The sequence below is a fragment of the Tetranychus urticae genome, chromosome 1 (genome assembly GCF_039701765.1).
Source record: "Tetranychus urticae isolate SD_2017Ah chromosome 1, NJAU_TeUrti_SD_1.0, whole genome shotgun sequence".
NCBI classification, from domain to species: domain Eukaryota; kingdom Metazoa; phylum Arthropoda; class Arachnida; order Trombidiformes; family Tetranychidae; genus Tetranychus; species Tetranychus urticae.
In genome coordinates, this window is record NC_142958.1 from 27,650,928 (window position 1) to 27,665,344 (window position 14,417).

Sequence of the window (14,417 nt, forward strand, 5' to 3'; positions counted from 1 at the left end):
TTTTTTCTGGTTACGTTTGTTTGTTTTGGGTTAATTTATTGAAACTCCTAAGAAAAGGTATTCACTTTTACCTTTTTTATTATTAATGAAAAGCTGATTACTGGTAATGATGTTGATGATTAACAGTCAATTGTTGACTCCAATCAAATTGGCACCAACAGTCGTTTCAGATTAACTGAAAACACTTGATTCCTTTCATTAACTGAATACACTTTTTTGTACAGACTAAATATTTGCTCATTGTAACCAAACAGATGATGAGTTAATCTTGCGATTAACTGTTGACGAGTTTTAATGTTTTCAATTTAATTTGTCTAAGCACAATTTGTTTCATATCAACATCATTAACCTAAGCAATTGGATTCATTTGATAATAACTTGACGGTTATTAGAGTATTCATTGCATATTAATTAAATCAGGTTGAATCGTTAATTTGGTGACAATGAAACAGTTTTTTTAACCTAAAATTAGCTTTTTAGCCTGGTTTAGATAGAAAGCTTAGCCTAAAAGATTAACCAGATTTTGGGTTTACTTTAGGTTTCCTTGCAGTTTGATCAAGTATTAGACTGTGTTAATAACTGTGAAAATATCCATTAATTACTAGTTGATTAGTTGCTATGTGCTGAGTAGATTAGTTTAGGTTAAGATGAAAGTAAAAGTGGAAAATTAAAGGATTTGGGATTTCGCTTTTATTTGTGTTGATTATGTTAATTGATTATTGTCATGATTATAAGGTGTTTTAGGTAACAGAATATAATTGCACGTTTTAACCCAAAATTTTCAGTTTCATGTAACAAATCAGTAATGATGATGCAAAGGTTTGTACTGAAAATTGAATCTCTTTTATTATAACAATTTTCAGAGTTTAACCTTTTTACATTCAAATGGTTACAATATTTGCTTAACGATAATCAATGGTTAAGCCTTTGAAAGACACAGTTTCAGGGTATTCTTGCTATTGAATCAACGGCTTGATTCATTAGTGTTCAACAAAATTATTGGGTTCAAGTGTTTATCGATTATTTAATTTAATTTTGATTCTATTTATTGATCTGTTGTCTTATCGTCGTTTTATTACATGACTTTGAATAGGAAATGAGTTGATCAGTTCAAGATGAACCCATTATCAATATCAATCGGTTTCATTTTACTCTTTTTCTTGATCAAGTTTACACGTTTTTAAAACAGTAATTTGTTGATTGGCAACAATCAGTTAATTTGGAGTTGATTTTTTGTTTCATGTTAAACAATGAAACATTAATGGATAACAATCAGTTAAACATCAAAATGTTGAATTACTTGTCACGATTAAAGGTTTACCTAATCATTTCATTACAAATTAGCCTTGACATGTTTAATAGTTGAACATCATTTTTATCATTTAATCAATGGCTCTTTTTAACATTCATAAAACCCACAACCTCATCTGGATTCATCTGGATTGTACTTTTCTCACTGTCAATACCAGTAATTTATAAATTCATGTGAAGCTGATATTTAAAGGTTAATTTGTATTTAATTTGACCACAAATCACGGAAGTATAAGTTGATAAATGATTATTGTTAAATGGTATTCATTATTACAGTGTGATTAGCTAATTTGGCAGTTGGTTTCATAGAGTTAACATTTTGTTGCTTGATTATGTTAAACCACAATTAGTCTCATCATTTGTTAGCCATTATTTCAGTTTTTAGGTGGAAAATTTTCAGGATATTTAAATGTTGAAAGCTCATTGCTAATTGATAAACAAAGTTAATCACCTATTGATTTCCTGACTCAACTGTTGAAGTATTCATGCCTGCCAATTTAAATTGCTATTGAAGTTGTATCTTATGATTGTATTTGACCAAATAGGAAATGTTGATTCACTAGTGGCAACAGTTTGGATCAACCTAGGAATGCTTAATTAACAGGTTAGCCTGATGTGTTTATCAATCGTTCAAGGTTTACGATGTGAAGTCTATCGATAAATACATATTTCTAATGTGAATATCTTCGAATAATTTGCAGTGATGGAAACAGAATGTAACAGAAAATCAGTATTTTATTATTAACAGATATGGATAGAGTGGAGAAATAAATTAAATCAATAGTTTAAATGAGAAGATTAGCGATTACAAATTTAACTTATTAAGATATGACTATAATATTTGGTAGCTATTATTTCTTGTGATGCCAATGGTCATGTGGATCAGCTGGTTTATGGTGTTTATAATGGTGATGGTACTCAGCGTGATGGCCATGTTTACCATGATCGCCTCCGTGATGATCTAGTGATTAAAGGTAAAAATAAAATGTATTTTAGTAAATGAGCAGCGATAATTGACAAAAATCTGGTAAATCAATCTTTCTAGATATGGGTAATAAACCGTAAAACGATATCCGTTAAACGTTGGATATCATAAAAATATTTGTGTCTCGTCATTGATAATCATCTAAAATTAATTGTTATCCAAATTTTCATAGTGAATCAATTTGAAAATCTGCTGGACCTCCTTTCTTGGGTTGACTTTTGTTTCTGGTCAAGATTGATTTTTTGGTTTTGCTGATTTGACCGAGCTTTTACTAACCTTTGTCGTGATGGTGGTTCCAATGATCCTTGTGACGGTGATGATCATGACTGTGCTTCTCGTCTGTAAATTGAAAAAATAAATAAGTGAGATTTGGTCAAAAACACCTCAAGTGGGTAAAATGAAGGATGACTTACGCTCGCCATCATGGCCATGTTCATCTTTATGGTTTTCATGGTGGTGTTTGTGGTGGTGGTGATCATCCTTATGACGATGTCGGTGGTGGTCATCATGTTCCTTCTCATCACCCCATTTCCTTATCTGGAAAATAAAATAAAACAAAATATTAATAAAACTGTTGACTCGTTGATTTTTTGATAACATCTATTGCACTGATATTTTAGTGAATAACTTGTGAATAGCAACTCACCTTTTCGCCAGCTTTGTCCCAATGCCATTTCTTTTCATTGCCGTGTCCTTTATCTTCATGGTGATGATATTTTTTACCATCTTCTCGGTGGAAGTTGCCATGCTTTTTTCGGTGATACTCTTTATGGTGATGTTTATCATGCTCTTTCATATGTTTAGAGTAGCCAAACTTTTCCTCGTCCTTATCATGGGCATGATGTTTCTTGGCTCCTGATAATTTTCAACAATAATTCACAGAAATAATCAAAAATTTTAGCAATAAAACAAGATGTAGAGCTTTTTAGCTTATTAGAAGCATCATTAAGTTGTGTCCTTTATTTACTTTTTTAAAATATTGTTATATTTATGTATCGATAGATACTATTAGATAATAGATACTAGATGATCAGCTCTTAATAACAAGTGATCTAAAAGCTGATATCCCTGTGCTTATCACAAATCAGAGGCTTAATTAAACGAGATGAATGGTCCTGAAAATCAGTAAAGACTGAAAGCAAAGTCGGTGGTAAAAAGCGCCTCATAATATAAACACGTAATTTTGTTTATAAATCACTGGTTCAACTAAAAGCTTGCTGAGGATTAAATTGAAATCAATTCAACTTACCATTGTCCCATTTTTCATCGTGTCCTTTCCAGTGACCCCAATGGTGTCCAAAATCAGAGTCTTTAACATCATGATGCTCTTCGTGGTGTTTATCTTTTGGATGGTGTTCTGTAGCTGATGGCAAAAGATCCCATAAACGACTTACAAATGATTTGGATGGATGGCCAATTGAACCTTTGTTTTGATCATGTTGAACCTTTTCACTATTACTTGTAACATTAACTTGATGGGTTGCTGTAACACTACACAGAGTGATAAACCCCAGAGAAAACACTATTAATCGGTTTCCCATCATGACACAACCATTCAAATTAATTTCAACTGCACTGATCAACTCATGAAAGGTAAATACCATGAATATCGAATCTTCACCATTTATATAACAGTTAAATCACACCTTTTCAGGTCTTTTGGATCTTTTTTTTTCATTTGGTCGTTTCTTTTTACCATCTTTGATGATACAAACAATCCAAGCAAACTACTGCCACTCGAAGGTTAACAATTAACCCAGCAAATGGACCATTTTGGTCTCATTTCCATAGAAAGAGTCTAATTAAGAAGACCTGAGTACAATAAACCTGATAGTGCATAAATTCACTTTAATGAACCTTCATTAGCTTTTTGTTATTCAATCTTTTTTGTCAACTATTGAACAAATTTACAGGAAAAAAATGTACCCTCGTTTAATAGTTGCGATTAAATTGCTTTACCTTTTCTCTTTATTCTTAAACCTGATGTTCATGTTAATTGTTTAAAAATTGATCATGATTTCTTTTATGCTGTTGACTTTGCTCAGTGTTTTATTGTTTACTGAGAAGAGTTGGCCAATTTGTCAGCTAACCAGTTTTCAAAGCTTCCAACCTTCATGAGTTCATCGTATTCCAACAGCGCAATTAGACCAGAAGTGGAATAACTTAAACTTGATCATCTCTAAGTGAAAATGGTCAGCGATCAACGTTTACAGTAAATTATTTAAATTATTTAAATTATTTAAAATCTTTACACTACATAGATGCGTAAATTAACAGTAAGTACAAGAAATGTTTGATTTTATACCAATTATTTGCTAATATTACTTGAACAGCTGTATTGAAATGCTTGAGTATCAGTAATTTATCTTTGAAGTTTCAAGAGGTATTCTCTTGATTTTCTCGTCTATCTGAAATTCTTGCCACCTCTCCATCTTTATTTATCCTCTTACATTATCTTTCTGTACGCGTAATTATCATTTTATTTCCGTTTTCCGTTCTAGCCAATGATCATGAGTAGATTGTAGAATTAAATAATTGTAATGAACCATCTTGAAAAAAGGCTGATTTCACATTTATTTGATATCGCCATGAAGAAATAAATCTCTTAATTCTTATAATTGAGTACCCTAGAAAAGAGAAAAAGAGACAAAGTTGATGAAGGTTGAGAAAAGATTGTTTTTTCAGTCAACCCTTTCTGCTTTCACTTTGGGTGACTCAAATTTTTTTATCATTTTTCTTAATTACTTTTTATATAAACTTAATCCCCTTTCATAATTTCTTAAGATAGCAGTGTGCTCATGCTACCCATTTCACTTTGCTCTTTAACAAATATTTCAAAGTATTGGTAGATAATTGTAACGGCGAGAAGAATACCGGTACCGCTTCCGATTGCTCCTAGGAAATCAGCTAATACAGAAAGTGCTCCGATACAGAGACCACCGAAGGCAGCAGCGGTTGGGATATAACGATTGAGTTCATGAATCATGGATTTCTCTCGATGTCCTCTCATAACCATTTGTTGTTCTTTAAGCTGCTTGGCAACCTGGGAAAGAGAAGAAAAAGATTAGAATAAATCCATCAAAAAATTAGCTGATTAGATACGTGCTCAGGACTGATAATGATAGATATGTTCAAATTGGTAGCTTTAATAACTTCACCAATTTTAACATAAGTAATGAAAAAAAATAAAGTCATCTACTTACATCCTTTGCACTGGACCCTGAAACTTCAATCCATGTCTTTGAGAAGAATGCACAAGATCCCAACATGAAAACAATGTAAAGAACTGCATGAATTGGGTCAGTTACGATGTGTGCAAGATCTTCAGGCGGTGAAAGATAATAGCAGAGACCACCGACTGGGTATGATCGAGCTGGTCCGCCACCACCAACGTCAGCCCAGACACCGAGCAAGTTTACGAAAAAGTTTCCGCTAAATTTAACAGCTAACATCTATGGAGAAAAGGTTTTTACAATTCAATCACAAACATTCTCAATCTACGTGTAAGCTAAATTACCTGAGAAATAACGTATAAATTGGAAACAAGTGCTGATTGCAAGATGATAGGAATGTTGGAAGTGTAAAACAGTTTGATTGGGTATGAACTGTATTGTCCTCGGTATCGAGCAGACTTGATTGGCATGTCAACACGGAAGCCTTGGAAATAGATGACAATGGCAAATACCAAGATGGTGGCCAAAAGATTCATCAAATTAGGCAAGTTTTGTCGGTAGAAAGCTTCCTTAAGTGCTCTGACTTTGTCATTTCGGGTAGCCAATAAGTGGAATAAGGCAATGATGGCGCCTTCAAACTCTGTACCTCGGCCTGTATTCACCGTGGCAGGACTGAACGCTTTCCAAACGATCGTTTCACAAATGTTAGTAGCAATGAAAAGAGAAATACCGGAACCAAGACCATAACCTTTCTGGAGCAATTCATCTAACAGCAAAACAATGAGACCGGCAACGAACAGTTGAATGATGATCAGCATACATACACCAGCACCAATGTCTGATGGATCTCCATACATTCCAGTCATTACATAGACAATGGCTTGACCCACAGTAATTACCATACCGAATACTTTAAAGGGAAAGAGATAGAGTTATTAAAAGTGAATAATGACAGTTTAGCAATTTTGGTATGCTTACATTTTTGAGCACCGTTAAACAAAGCTCGATCTTTCGGTGTATCACCAACTTCGATAATTTTGGCACCAGCCAAAAGCTGCATTATAAGACCAGAGGTAACAATTGGAGATATACCCAACTCCATAAGTGTACCTCTGTTTGAAGCTAGAATAACTCTCATCCAGTAAAAAGGATCTGCTGAATCTGATGACATGATTCCAAAAAGTGGAATCTTTAAAGAGATGGTGAAAAATTGTCAAAATTAGCAATAGAGATATAATAAATTCCCACTGGATGGTTTTGAAAAGATATAACTCCGTTAACATACCTGACAACAGACTAAAAATATGAATAAGGTTATAGCTGTCCATAGTACTTTTTCTCTAAACTGAATTTTTCTTTCTGGTTTAGCAACCTCTGGAAGTATCCCACAAAAAGGTTTGATTACTTCTAAAAATTTTACTGTAAAAGAGAAGAAAAAATAATTAGTTTGGTATTAATAAAACAAAATGAGTTGGCATCTTTGAGTAAAAGCCTATGCTGTAGAAACGAGCTCTATTCATGTGGCAGTTTATCCCTCATGTGATCCAATTGCCCTAATAATAAGCTATCGCGATTAGTATCATTATAGCGTAGATATGTTTGAGAAGTAAAGCATAAGAAAAGGAAGGACGTGAGACGTGTTCAAAATGCCTGAAAACGCCATGAAGAAAAGGAAACCTGTAAACCGGTAAATGAGTCAGTCTATTTAAGAATTTACTGTTTAAACTGGAGTCAAAAAGATGCACATAAAGATCAACCATATGTCAATGGTAAAATATCAAAAGCTAGCACAATGTAGGGAATCGGTTTGATAGCAAAATAAGATTAATCAAATTAATAGTATCTCAATAAATTAGAAATTAAGATTCTGAAAAATAATTGATAAAGATGCAAGTGCAGAAAGCATAGAGAAAAGGTTCAATACTTACTTCCCATATTTGATGTCTATTAAACTCACAAATGATGATTATGATGAAAAAGAAGGAAAGAAAAAAGTTAAATTAACTAAAAAAATGTTGATGACAATGAGATAATTTCAGGTAACCTGATGAATTAACTTCCGATTAATTTAGTAATTGTTAATTTAAATGGATAAACAGATAAGTAAAAGATGAAGAGGAGCAGAAAAGTGAGGTCATCACAGAGTTGGCAAATCTTCATCACAAGCATTCACATTTGTTACACGTATTTGCTATTATTAGTTTCCTCAATTTTCCAAAGATGGCGCTCGTAATTTCATCCGTTAGCGATGAGTTAAGTTCATCAATTTCAAACGTAAAAGTAAAATTTTATAATTTCTTGATAAATTGTGTAATGTAAAAGTAAATTTATTGACGCTAATTAATTTCTTTGATTCACAATTGACCCTGTTCATGAGAAATTTACATAAAAAGCCTTATAGTTAGCTAAAATTGGTTGTGAAGGTAGAGTTTCAAGTTAAGATCAATCGTATTTATAAAATCTCAAGTGATTTAATTTTTGTAATTCACATTTTAATCAATTTCTTTTCATTTCATTTTTTTCTTTTCAATTTATTGAATTATTATTTCGCAGGTTAAAACTAACCTGATCTTTATATTATAAAGGATCCAACAGCTACTGTCAATTCCATCGATAGATTCAACAACCATCTTCGTTTTTTGAAATGACCAGCATGGCTGACGCTCTCTATATGACATTTGATTTGCCGGTTGCGAGGAATTTCCAATAATTTTTCCTTATACCTGATAATATGATGGAAACAATTTGATTTTTGATTAAATAATGGAGATACCAAATCGGAGATAGTATTTAATGGTCGATTTAAACTGTACAATCCTATTAAAGATACTAACGGTGAATTTTGCAGCTTAACGTGACCTTTCTAGTTACATTTTTGGCCTTTCGCAGTCAATAACTACACCTGATCCATTTATACCAGAATTTTTCTCTCAATCAATTGTTTATAAAGCTTTCCCTCATCTCCATCAGCGTCATCATTACATATCTGATAATATTTTTTGGCGGCCTCACTGTTGATATATCTTCCATGTGAAGTGACAAAGGATGAAAAGTGAGAGAAGAGCAAGTTTCCAAGTTTTCTGACTTGATAATCTTGTGACCAACATGATTATCTATTGCCAAATGTTAATTACAAACCGATTGCAGTTAACCTTGGATTGTAATTCTGGTTTAATAAAAGAGATGCACAAGGAGAAGCCACGTAAAATCTTTGAATATTTTTATTTGCCACAACTGTTACAAGTGATAAATTATTGGATAATCTTGACGTAACTTATTTTATTGTGGTTCTGGTTTAACAAAAAGATTAACCATTCTGTATTTTACTCCTGCAGCGAATTCAGTGATTGTTGGAAACATTTATGAAATATTTTTACCAATCTTATTGTCTGGCAATGAAGTGGTAATCGAACAGCTCAACCGATGAAATTTTATTGAAACACAGCCGCATTCTTGCAATGATTCAACAAACTGGTTCATTGTTGGGGAATAAATTTTCACTCCTTGGCATCAACCAAGGGTGTAATATCGATAAACTCAGTGCGATACGATAAAAAACAAAGTAACTTTATTGGATTGTTAAATTTTCTTGCTGATATCTATCTGAAATCAGATAGATTTCCATTGAACGTTTCACCCATTAAACCAAATACTTACTCGTGAATAAATTTTAACAATATTATCTTGATCTTGATTCTAATTTATTGGTAAATATTGAAGATGTTAGGTAATTAATAATGAATACATCGCTGGGGATGCCAGTTGAGTAAATCACGTTTAAAAGCTATGATTAAAATGACTATCAACATTGATTTGTCATTGGGTTACCAAAGAACTCAATGCTGAATACTCAGATATTCAATGGATCCTTGTGATTGTTGATAATGGTATGTTCTGGATTAACTTTGATTGTCTCATCAGTTTCATCGTCACTCATTATCACCATCATCATAGTCAGTATTCAAAAGCGTGACTTTTATTTCAGAGACAGAGAAGATAGACAGGCTAGAAAGTGGTGAAGATGAAAAAAAGGAGGGAGCAAAGGAAAGAGTATGATGAACATGTTTTCACATTGGGAGCCTTTACAGCTTTAGTATTAAATTGCATGAAGCTGTGCATCAGTTCACTTTACTTCCATTTGGGTCTTGGTAATCTATTTTTTTAATTAATTTACACCAAGGTGAGTTTAATTTACTCTTTCATTGTTAACATTTTGACCCGATTCATAGCCTGTAAATTGACACTATTGAGCTAGCGATTCGCTTAGAAAAATAAAAGCTTATTCTGTCCTTGTGGCAACTTTTCAAGCAACAAAAAAGTGATTGTTTAACCTTACCATTCATCATGAATCAGGTGATCGGCAAGTAAACTTCAAGGTTTTGGTAACCTCTGACATTTTCCCATTTTACCATCTTCTTGTTGGCTATTTAGAGTTAAATTTGCTTCTAACATCGTTTTCTTCTTGTTTTTTATTTTGGACTCAGGTTCATTTATTGATTTTGACAAATCTTGACAATCATGGTTGACAAGAAAGCAATACGTGTTCTCATCACTGGAGCCGCTGGTCAAATAGCCTACTCTTTGATTCCTTTTGTTGCCAAAGGGGATGTTCTTGGAGCTGATCAGCCGGTAATCCTTCATCTTCTCGACATTCCAATTATGTCTGGTGTTTTAGACGGTGTTGTGATGGAAATCTATGATTGTGCTTTCCCCTTGGTTGAAGGTATTGTAGCTACCACTGATGAGGCTACTGCTTTCAAGGATGTTGATGTTGCTTTCCTGGTTGGAGCTATGCCACGAAGGGAAGGAATGGAAAGGAAAGATCTTCTATCCGCCAATGTCAAAATATTTGCTTCTCAAGGTAAAGCTTTAGCTGCTCATTCTAATCCCAACGTAAAAGTTTTGGTTGTTGGTAACCCAGCTAACACTAATGCACTTATATGTGCACACTTTGCCAAGCCCAAAATTCCTGCAGCTAATATCACGGCCATGACTCGGTTAGATCAAAACCGAGCCATGGGCCAGCTTAGCTTAAAGCACAATGTTCCAGTTAAAAGTATTCAGAATGTCTTCATTTGGGGAAATCATAGCTCAACTCAATTCCCTGATGTTAAAAATGCAACCTCAAACGGACAAAAATTACCCTTCTCAGGCCACCAGCAAGACTTCATATCTCTCATCCAAAAACGAGGTGCTGCTGTTATTGCAGCTCGTAAATTATCTTCTGCCATGTCTGCTGCTAAAGCCGCAGCTGATCATATGAAAGATTGGTGGTTGGGAACTTCTAACGCCGTTTCAATGGGAGTTATTTCAGATGGTAACAGTTATGATGTTCCTGAAGGTCTTATTTATTCTTTTCCAGTCACTGTTGATCCAGCTTCCAAGCAATGGAAAATTGTAGATGGTTTTGAAATCGATGAGTTTTCTCGAGAAAAATTGAATGCAACTGCCAAGGAGTTGGAGGAAGAACGCTCAGAAGCTATGGCAGCCACTCACGGAGGCAACTTGTAGGCTTACGAATTAAAAGAGCCATTCGAACAAGACGCAACCTAGTTTACCAAGATCCTAAAATTTTACGCACTTAGTTGATTAAAACCATTTCATTAAGGAGCTTAATCCAATGAATTGATTCCAGTAACTTCGAACCAGGAAACTAAAATCCACACCAAAAATCCATTACCCTATCCTCAATGAACTCTTATTGTTGAAAAACTGAGCGTAATATTATGAAAATTATTTTATTTTCCTAATGTATCAATTAATTAATCTCATCAATAATTATAGTTGTAAACTCGGTGGAGAAAGAGGAACAACCATGTATTTAAAGAGATGGAGAAAGAAATCTCTATTCTTTTAGGCAATAAAACAAAACAAGCATAAAAACATGAAAATGAGAAATATTTCCTTGCCATTAGATGGAACTTATCACCATAATCAGAAGTATCTGAGAATGAATCCCATCGGAAGTCCTAATGTATTTGGGTATTTGTGTTTCAACTGTTCCATAACTCGAAGTATTTTTGTTCCAGCGACGATAGTTTTATTGAACCAATACGACTCCGGTTTGTTTTTTATATCATGAACCGATGTACCTTTATCGTTGGATTGATCAGTTCTCCTTGGAACACCAAATGTAGTCCAGTTGACATGAGATTGGGAATAGTCTTTGTCTTTATAAGTGACTGCTGAAAATGTGTTATTTCTTTGAGAGTTAATAAGATTCACTGGCATAGCAAAAGAATCGTGGAGGATGATGATGAATATTGTCACTCTCATAAAATTGGAATCCATTTGTAGCTGAATAAACAATACAAAATAAAAAGAGAAATATGATTTTAAACGAGTTAGACAAGATCAACAATAAGCAATACTCAATTAGCACAAAAGTAATTACACTGAAGTTCCTTGTTTGTAAAGTTCTGAATAATTACCAGAGTATTGGACAAAAATTTTTCTCGAGGAAAGATTGTCGTATAAGTCGAGAAGAAGGTGTTGACCAAAATGAAGTACATTTCAAACGGTCCAATTGCCACAGTTTAAATCCTGGAAAGTTACCTTCAAAGCTTGATCCTTAGCCTAATCCTTAGCAACTCGATGCAGTCTACCTGAGTCGGTCATCATTTTAACAAAGATGGTAGTCCTGAGATCCTTATTTCAAAAAACGTGGCAATTCTAGGGCAATGTCAATTTTCTCTTTGGGCAGGATGAAAGACCAAAAAAGAAGCACTAGATATTCAATAATGAGTATATAGATCATAAGTAAATCGCAAATGGATCCTCTTTTCCAAAGTTTACTCAGATAATAGCCAACGGGTTTAATATCATCTTGGACAATTCTTTCGTAAACTTTTAAAGTTCTTTTAGTCATCTCTTTCCATTGATAATACGTTTTGATACGCTCATAACAAACTTCTGGAGGTAACACTTGACCTTTCTTCAAATCATCTAGAGCTCTATCGACACCTTCAACAAGACCCTCAACAGTAGGCTCGGTTAACCATATCAAGTCATTTGGTAATACTTCTGGAATACCACCAACATTAGTTGAAACAACCTGCAATCCACATGCTACAGCTTCAATTATAGCCATACAAAATGCTTCAGTTAAGGATGAATTAAGAAAAATATCACCCTGGATCAATATATCCCTTATATTTTCATGTTTGACCATACCAAACATTTGAACTCTGCTTTGAAGTAGATTTTCTTCAACCATTTGCTCTAGATTCACTTTTTTAGGTCCATCACCAATAATGAAAAAACGTGTTTGAGGATATTGTTTACATATGATTGGGATAGCTTCAATCAATAAATCGATGCCTTTCCGATAAACTAAGCGACTTGCAACAATTATAGTAACTAAAAATAAAAAATGACATAAATATGACGTAAGATATTTCGATTTAGTAAACTAAAATCAATAAAAACTAACCATAACGAGAATCTCGACTAGATGGATCCGGCTTGAAGACATTGGTATCTACAGCATTTGGTATCACATATATTTTATTGGGATCAACGCCGGCCCTTAAAGCGGTGTTCTCCTTCCTGAATTGGAAAAAAATCAAACAATATTACAAGACTGTCCAGAATAAAAAACCACAATTTTAATTTAAACTTACCCGACATGAGAAACACAGATGACAGCATTGGCAAAGATGAGAGACATACCCAAAAGTTGATTTGTTATGATGGCAGAGACATCAGCAAAACCAAACAATGAATGCTCAGTGAAAATGGTTTTTAAACCTAACAATTTACCATGAATCAAAGATTCAATGGCCATAGCTGAAAAAGCGGAATGACAATGAACAATATCAATTTGTTCCCGAATCAGGATTGATCGTATGAGAGGCAGTGAGGCAAACAATGTGGGTAAAGTACACTGATTATAGATGACAGCAAAGGGAAGGTAATACACTTTTAATCCTCTTGACATGATACGAATACCTTTACGACAGCCATAAGAATGAGTTAATACGACTACTTTATGACCATAATTAATTAAACATTGTGACAATTGAAAAATGTGACTTTCAACACCTCCACTGTTTGGATAGAAAAAATCAGATATCATGCTATGGAAAGGGCAAAAAAGAAGGAAAAAACAAATGAGATTAATCCCGATATAACAAAAAGAAATATATTAATGAATTATTATGACAGTTGACAAATTATATTTACCATATTCTATACATGATTAATTGAACAATTGTAACAATTCACATTCATAATATTTAAACACCGGTGAAGGTTTGGTGAAAATAGGATGAAAACACAGTGATGAAGCAAAAAGGAAATGCTCTCTCTTCTTGAGCCATCAGTAACTTACACAAGTACTAGTTTAACAAGCTAACTTTGTAAATAATCATAATCAAGATAGAAAAACAATTGAAACTTAATCAGATTCACCAATCCTCTCAGAATATAATACTTATATAAAGATATCTCATAAAAAAATAGTTGTACCAAGAGTTAAAACGATGCGTATCATCAGCTGCTAAAATCTGGTGGCAAAAACCCAAAGAAAACACTTTTAAAGAAACAGAGAGCAAAGAATTGTCAACTTTTTTAATTTTAAATAACAACGACTTTTGTAATTGGTTAATCAAATATTTGCAGTCAATCTTGAATAAAACTTGGAATATCAAAGTCTGAACATGATCTTGAATGTTTTCAATATCACAGAGACTTTGTTTGCCATTGAAGATCAACTCAACTCGTAAACATTAGACGAGACTGGACAATCTTATGCTATTATTAATCAAAGCCTCGATGTAATAAAGATTATGCTAATGATAATTTTCACAGCCATGCTCAAGATGCAATTAACTGATTGACACTTATCAAGAAGAAAAGGTAAAAGTGGGGGGCAACAGAAAGAGCAAAATACTGATAATAATGTTGAATTTAACTGTAATCAATTCTTTTAGTTTATTATACTCAGG

General features: G+C 33.4%; 4 protein-coding genes and 2 long non-coding RNA genes across 9 annotated transcripts; 3 read left to right on the top strand and 3 right to left on the bottom strand.

Moving 5' to 3' along the window:
* Window positions 1-2,028: 2,028 nt before the first annotated feature.
* On the bottom strand, window positions 2,029-3,886 carry LOC107364557 (uncharacterized). Its single transcript, XM_015931970.3, has 5 exons — window positions 3,546-3,886; window positions 2,943-3,151; window positions 2,710-2,833; window positions 2,573-2,635; window positions 2,029-2,272 (listed from the first exon to the last, which is right to left on the bottom strand). The coding sequence occupies exons 1-5, from the start codon at window positions 3,838-3,840 to the stop codon at window positions 2,163-2,165; spliced, it is 801 nt and encodes a 266-aa protein (XP_015787456.2). The 5' UTR covers window positions 3,841-3,886; the 3' UTR covers window positions 2,029-2,162.
* LOC112539107 (uncharacterized) lies at window positions 3,751-4,275 on the top strand. The gene is made up of 2 exons (XR_003082709.2): window positions 3,751-3,889; window positions 3,951-4,275. It is a non-coding gene; the product is annotated as an uncharacterized LOC112539107 (long non-coding RNA).
* A 571-nt stretch (window positions 4,276-4,846) lies between these two features.
* Sec61alpha (SEC61 translocon subunit alpha) lies at window positions 4,847-7,589 on the bottom strand. Of its 2 annotated transcripts, XM_015931969.3 has the most exons (7): window positions 7,398-7,589; window positions 6,755-6,888; window positions 6,448-6,658; window positions 5,814-6,379; window positions 5,500-5,748; window positions 5,042-5,339; window positions 4,847-4,923 (listed from the first exon to the last, which is right to left on the bottom strand). In XM_015931969.3, exons 1-6 carry the CDS (start codon window positions 7,402-7,404, stop codon window positions 5,076-5,078), a joined length of 1,431 nt encoding a protein of 476 aa, XP_015787455.1. In that variant the 5' UTR covers window positions 7,405-7,589; the 3' UTR covers window positions 4,847-4,923; window positions 5,042-5,075. The 2 variants fall into 2 exon arrangements, with proteins under 2 accessions (XP_015787455.1, XP_015787454.1); XM_015931968.3 differs by having other exon boundaries at window positions 4,847-5,339.
* A 117-nt stretch (window positions 7,590-7,706) lies between these two features.
* LOC149094874 (uncharacterized) lies at window positions 7,707-9,157 on the top strand. Its single transcript, XR_016198188.1, has 2 exons — window positions 7,707-7,892; window positions 8,023-9,157. It is a non-coding gene; the product is annotated as an uncharacterized LOC149094874 (long non-coding RNA).
* Window positions 9,158-9,576: 419 nt separating this feature from the next.
* On the top strand, window positions 9,577-11,360 carry Mdh1 (malate dehydrogenase 1). Its single transcript, XM_015931815.2, has 2 exons — window positions 9,577-9,649; window positions 9,954-11,360. Exon 2 carries the CDS (start codon window positions 9,988-9,990, stop codon window positions 10,978-10,980), a length of 993 nt encoding a protein of 330 aa, XP_015787301.2. The 5' UTR covers window positions 9,577-9,649; window positions 9,954-9,987; the 3' UTR covers window positions 10,981-11,360.
* Window positions 11,189-14,412, bottom strand: PIG-A (phosphatidylinositol glycan anchor biosynthesis class A). 3 transcript variants are annotated; one of them, XM_015931812.3, is made up of 5 exons: window positions 13,654-14,412; window positions 13,092-13,547; window positions 12,902-13,017; window positions 11,901-12,828; window positions 11,189-11,766 (listed from the first exon to the last, which is right to left on the bottom strand). In XM_015931812.3, exons 1-4 carry the CDS (start codon window positions 13,665-13,667, stop codon window positions 12,119-12,121), a joined length of 1,296 nt encoding a protein of 431 aa, XP_015787298.2. In that variant the 5' UTR covers window positions 13,668-14,412; the 3' UTR covers window positions 11,189-11,766; window positions 11,901-12,118. The 3 variants fall into 3 exon arrangements, with proteins under 3 accessions (XP_015787298.2, XP_015787299.2, XP_015787300.2); XM_015931813.3 differs by having other exon boundaries at window positions 11,864-12,828; window positions 13,654-14,409; XM_015931814.3 differs by having other exon boundaries at window positions 12,025-12,828; window positions 13,654-13,968.
* Window positions 14,413-14,417: the final 5 nt, after the last annotated feature.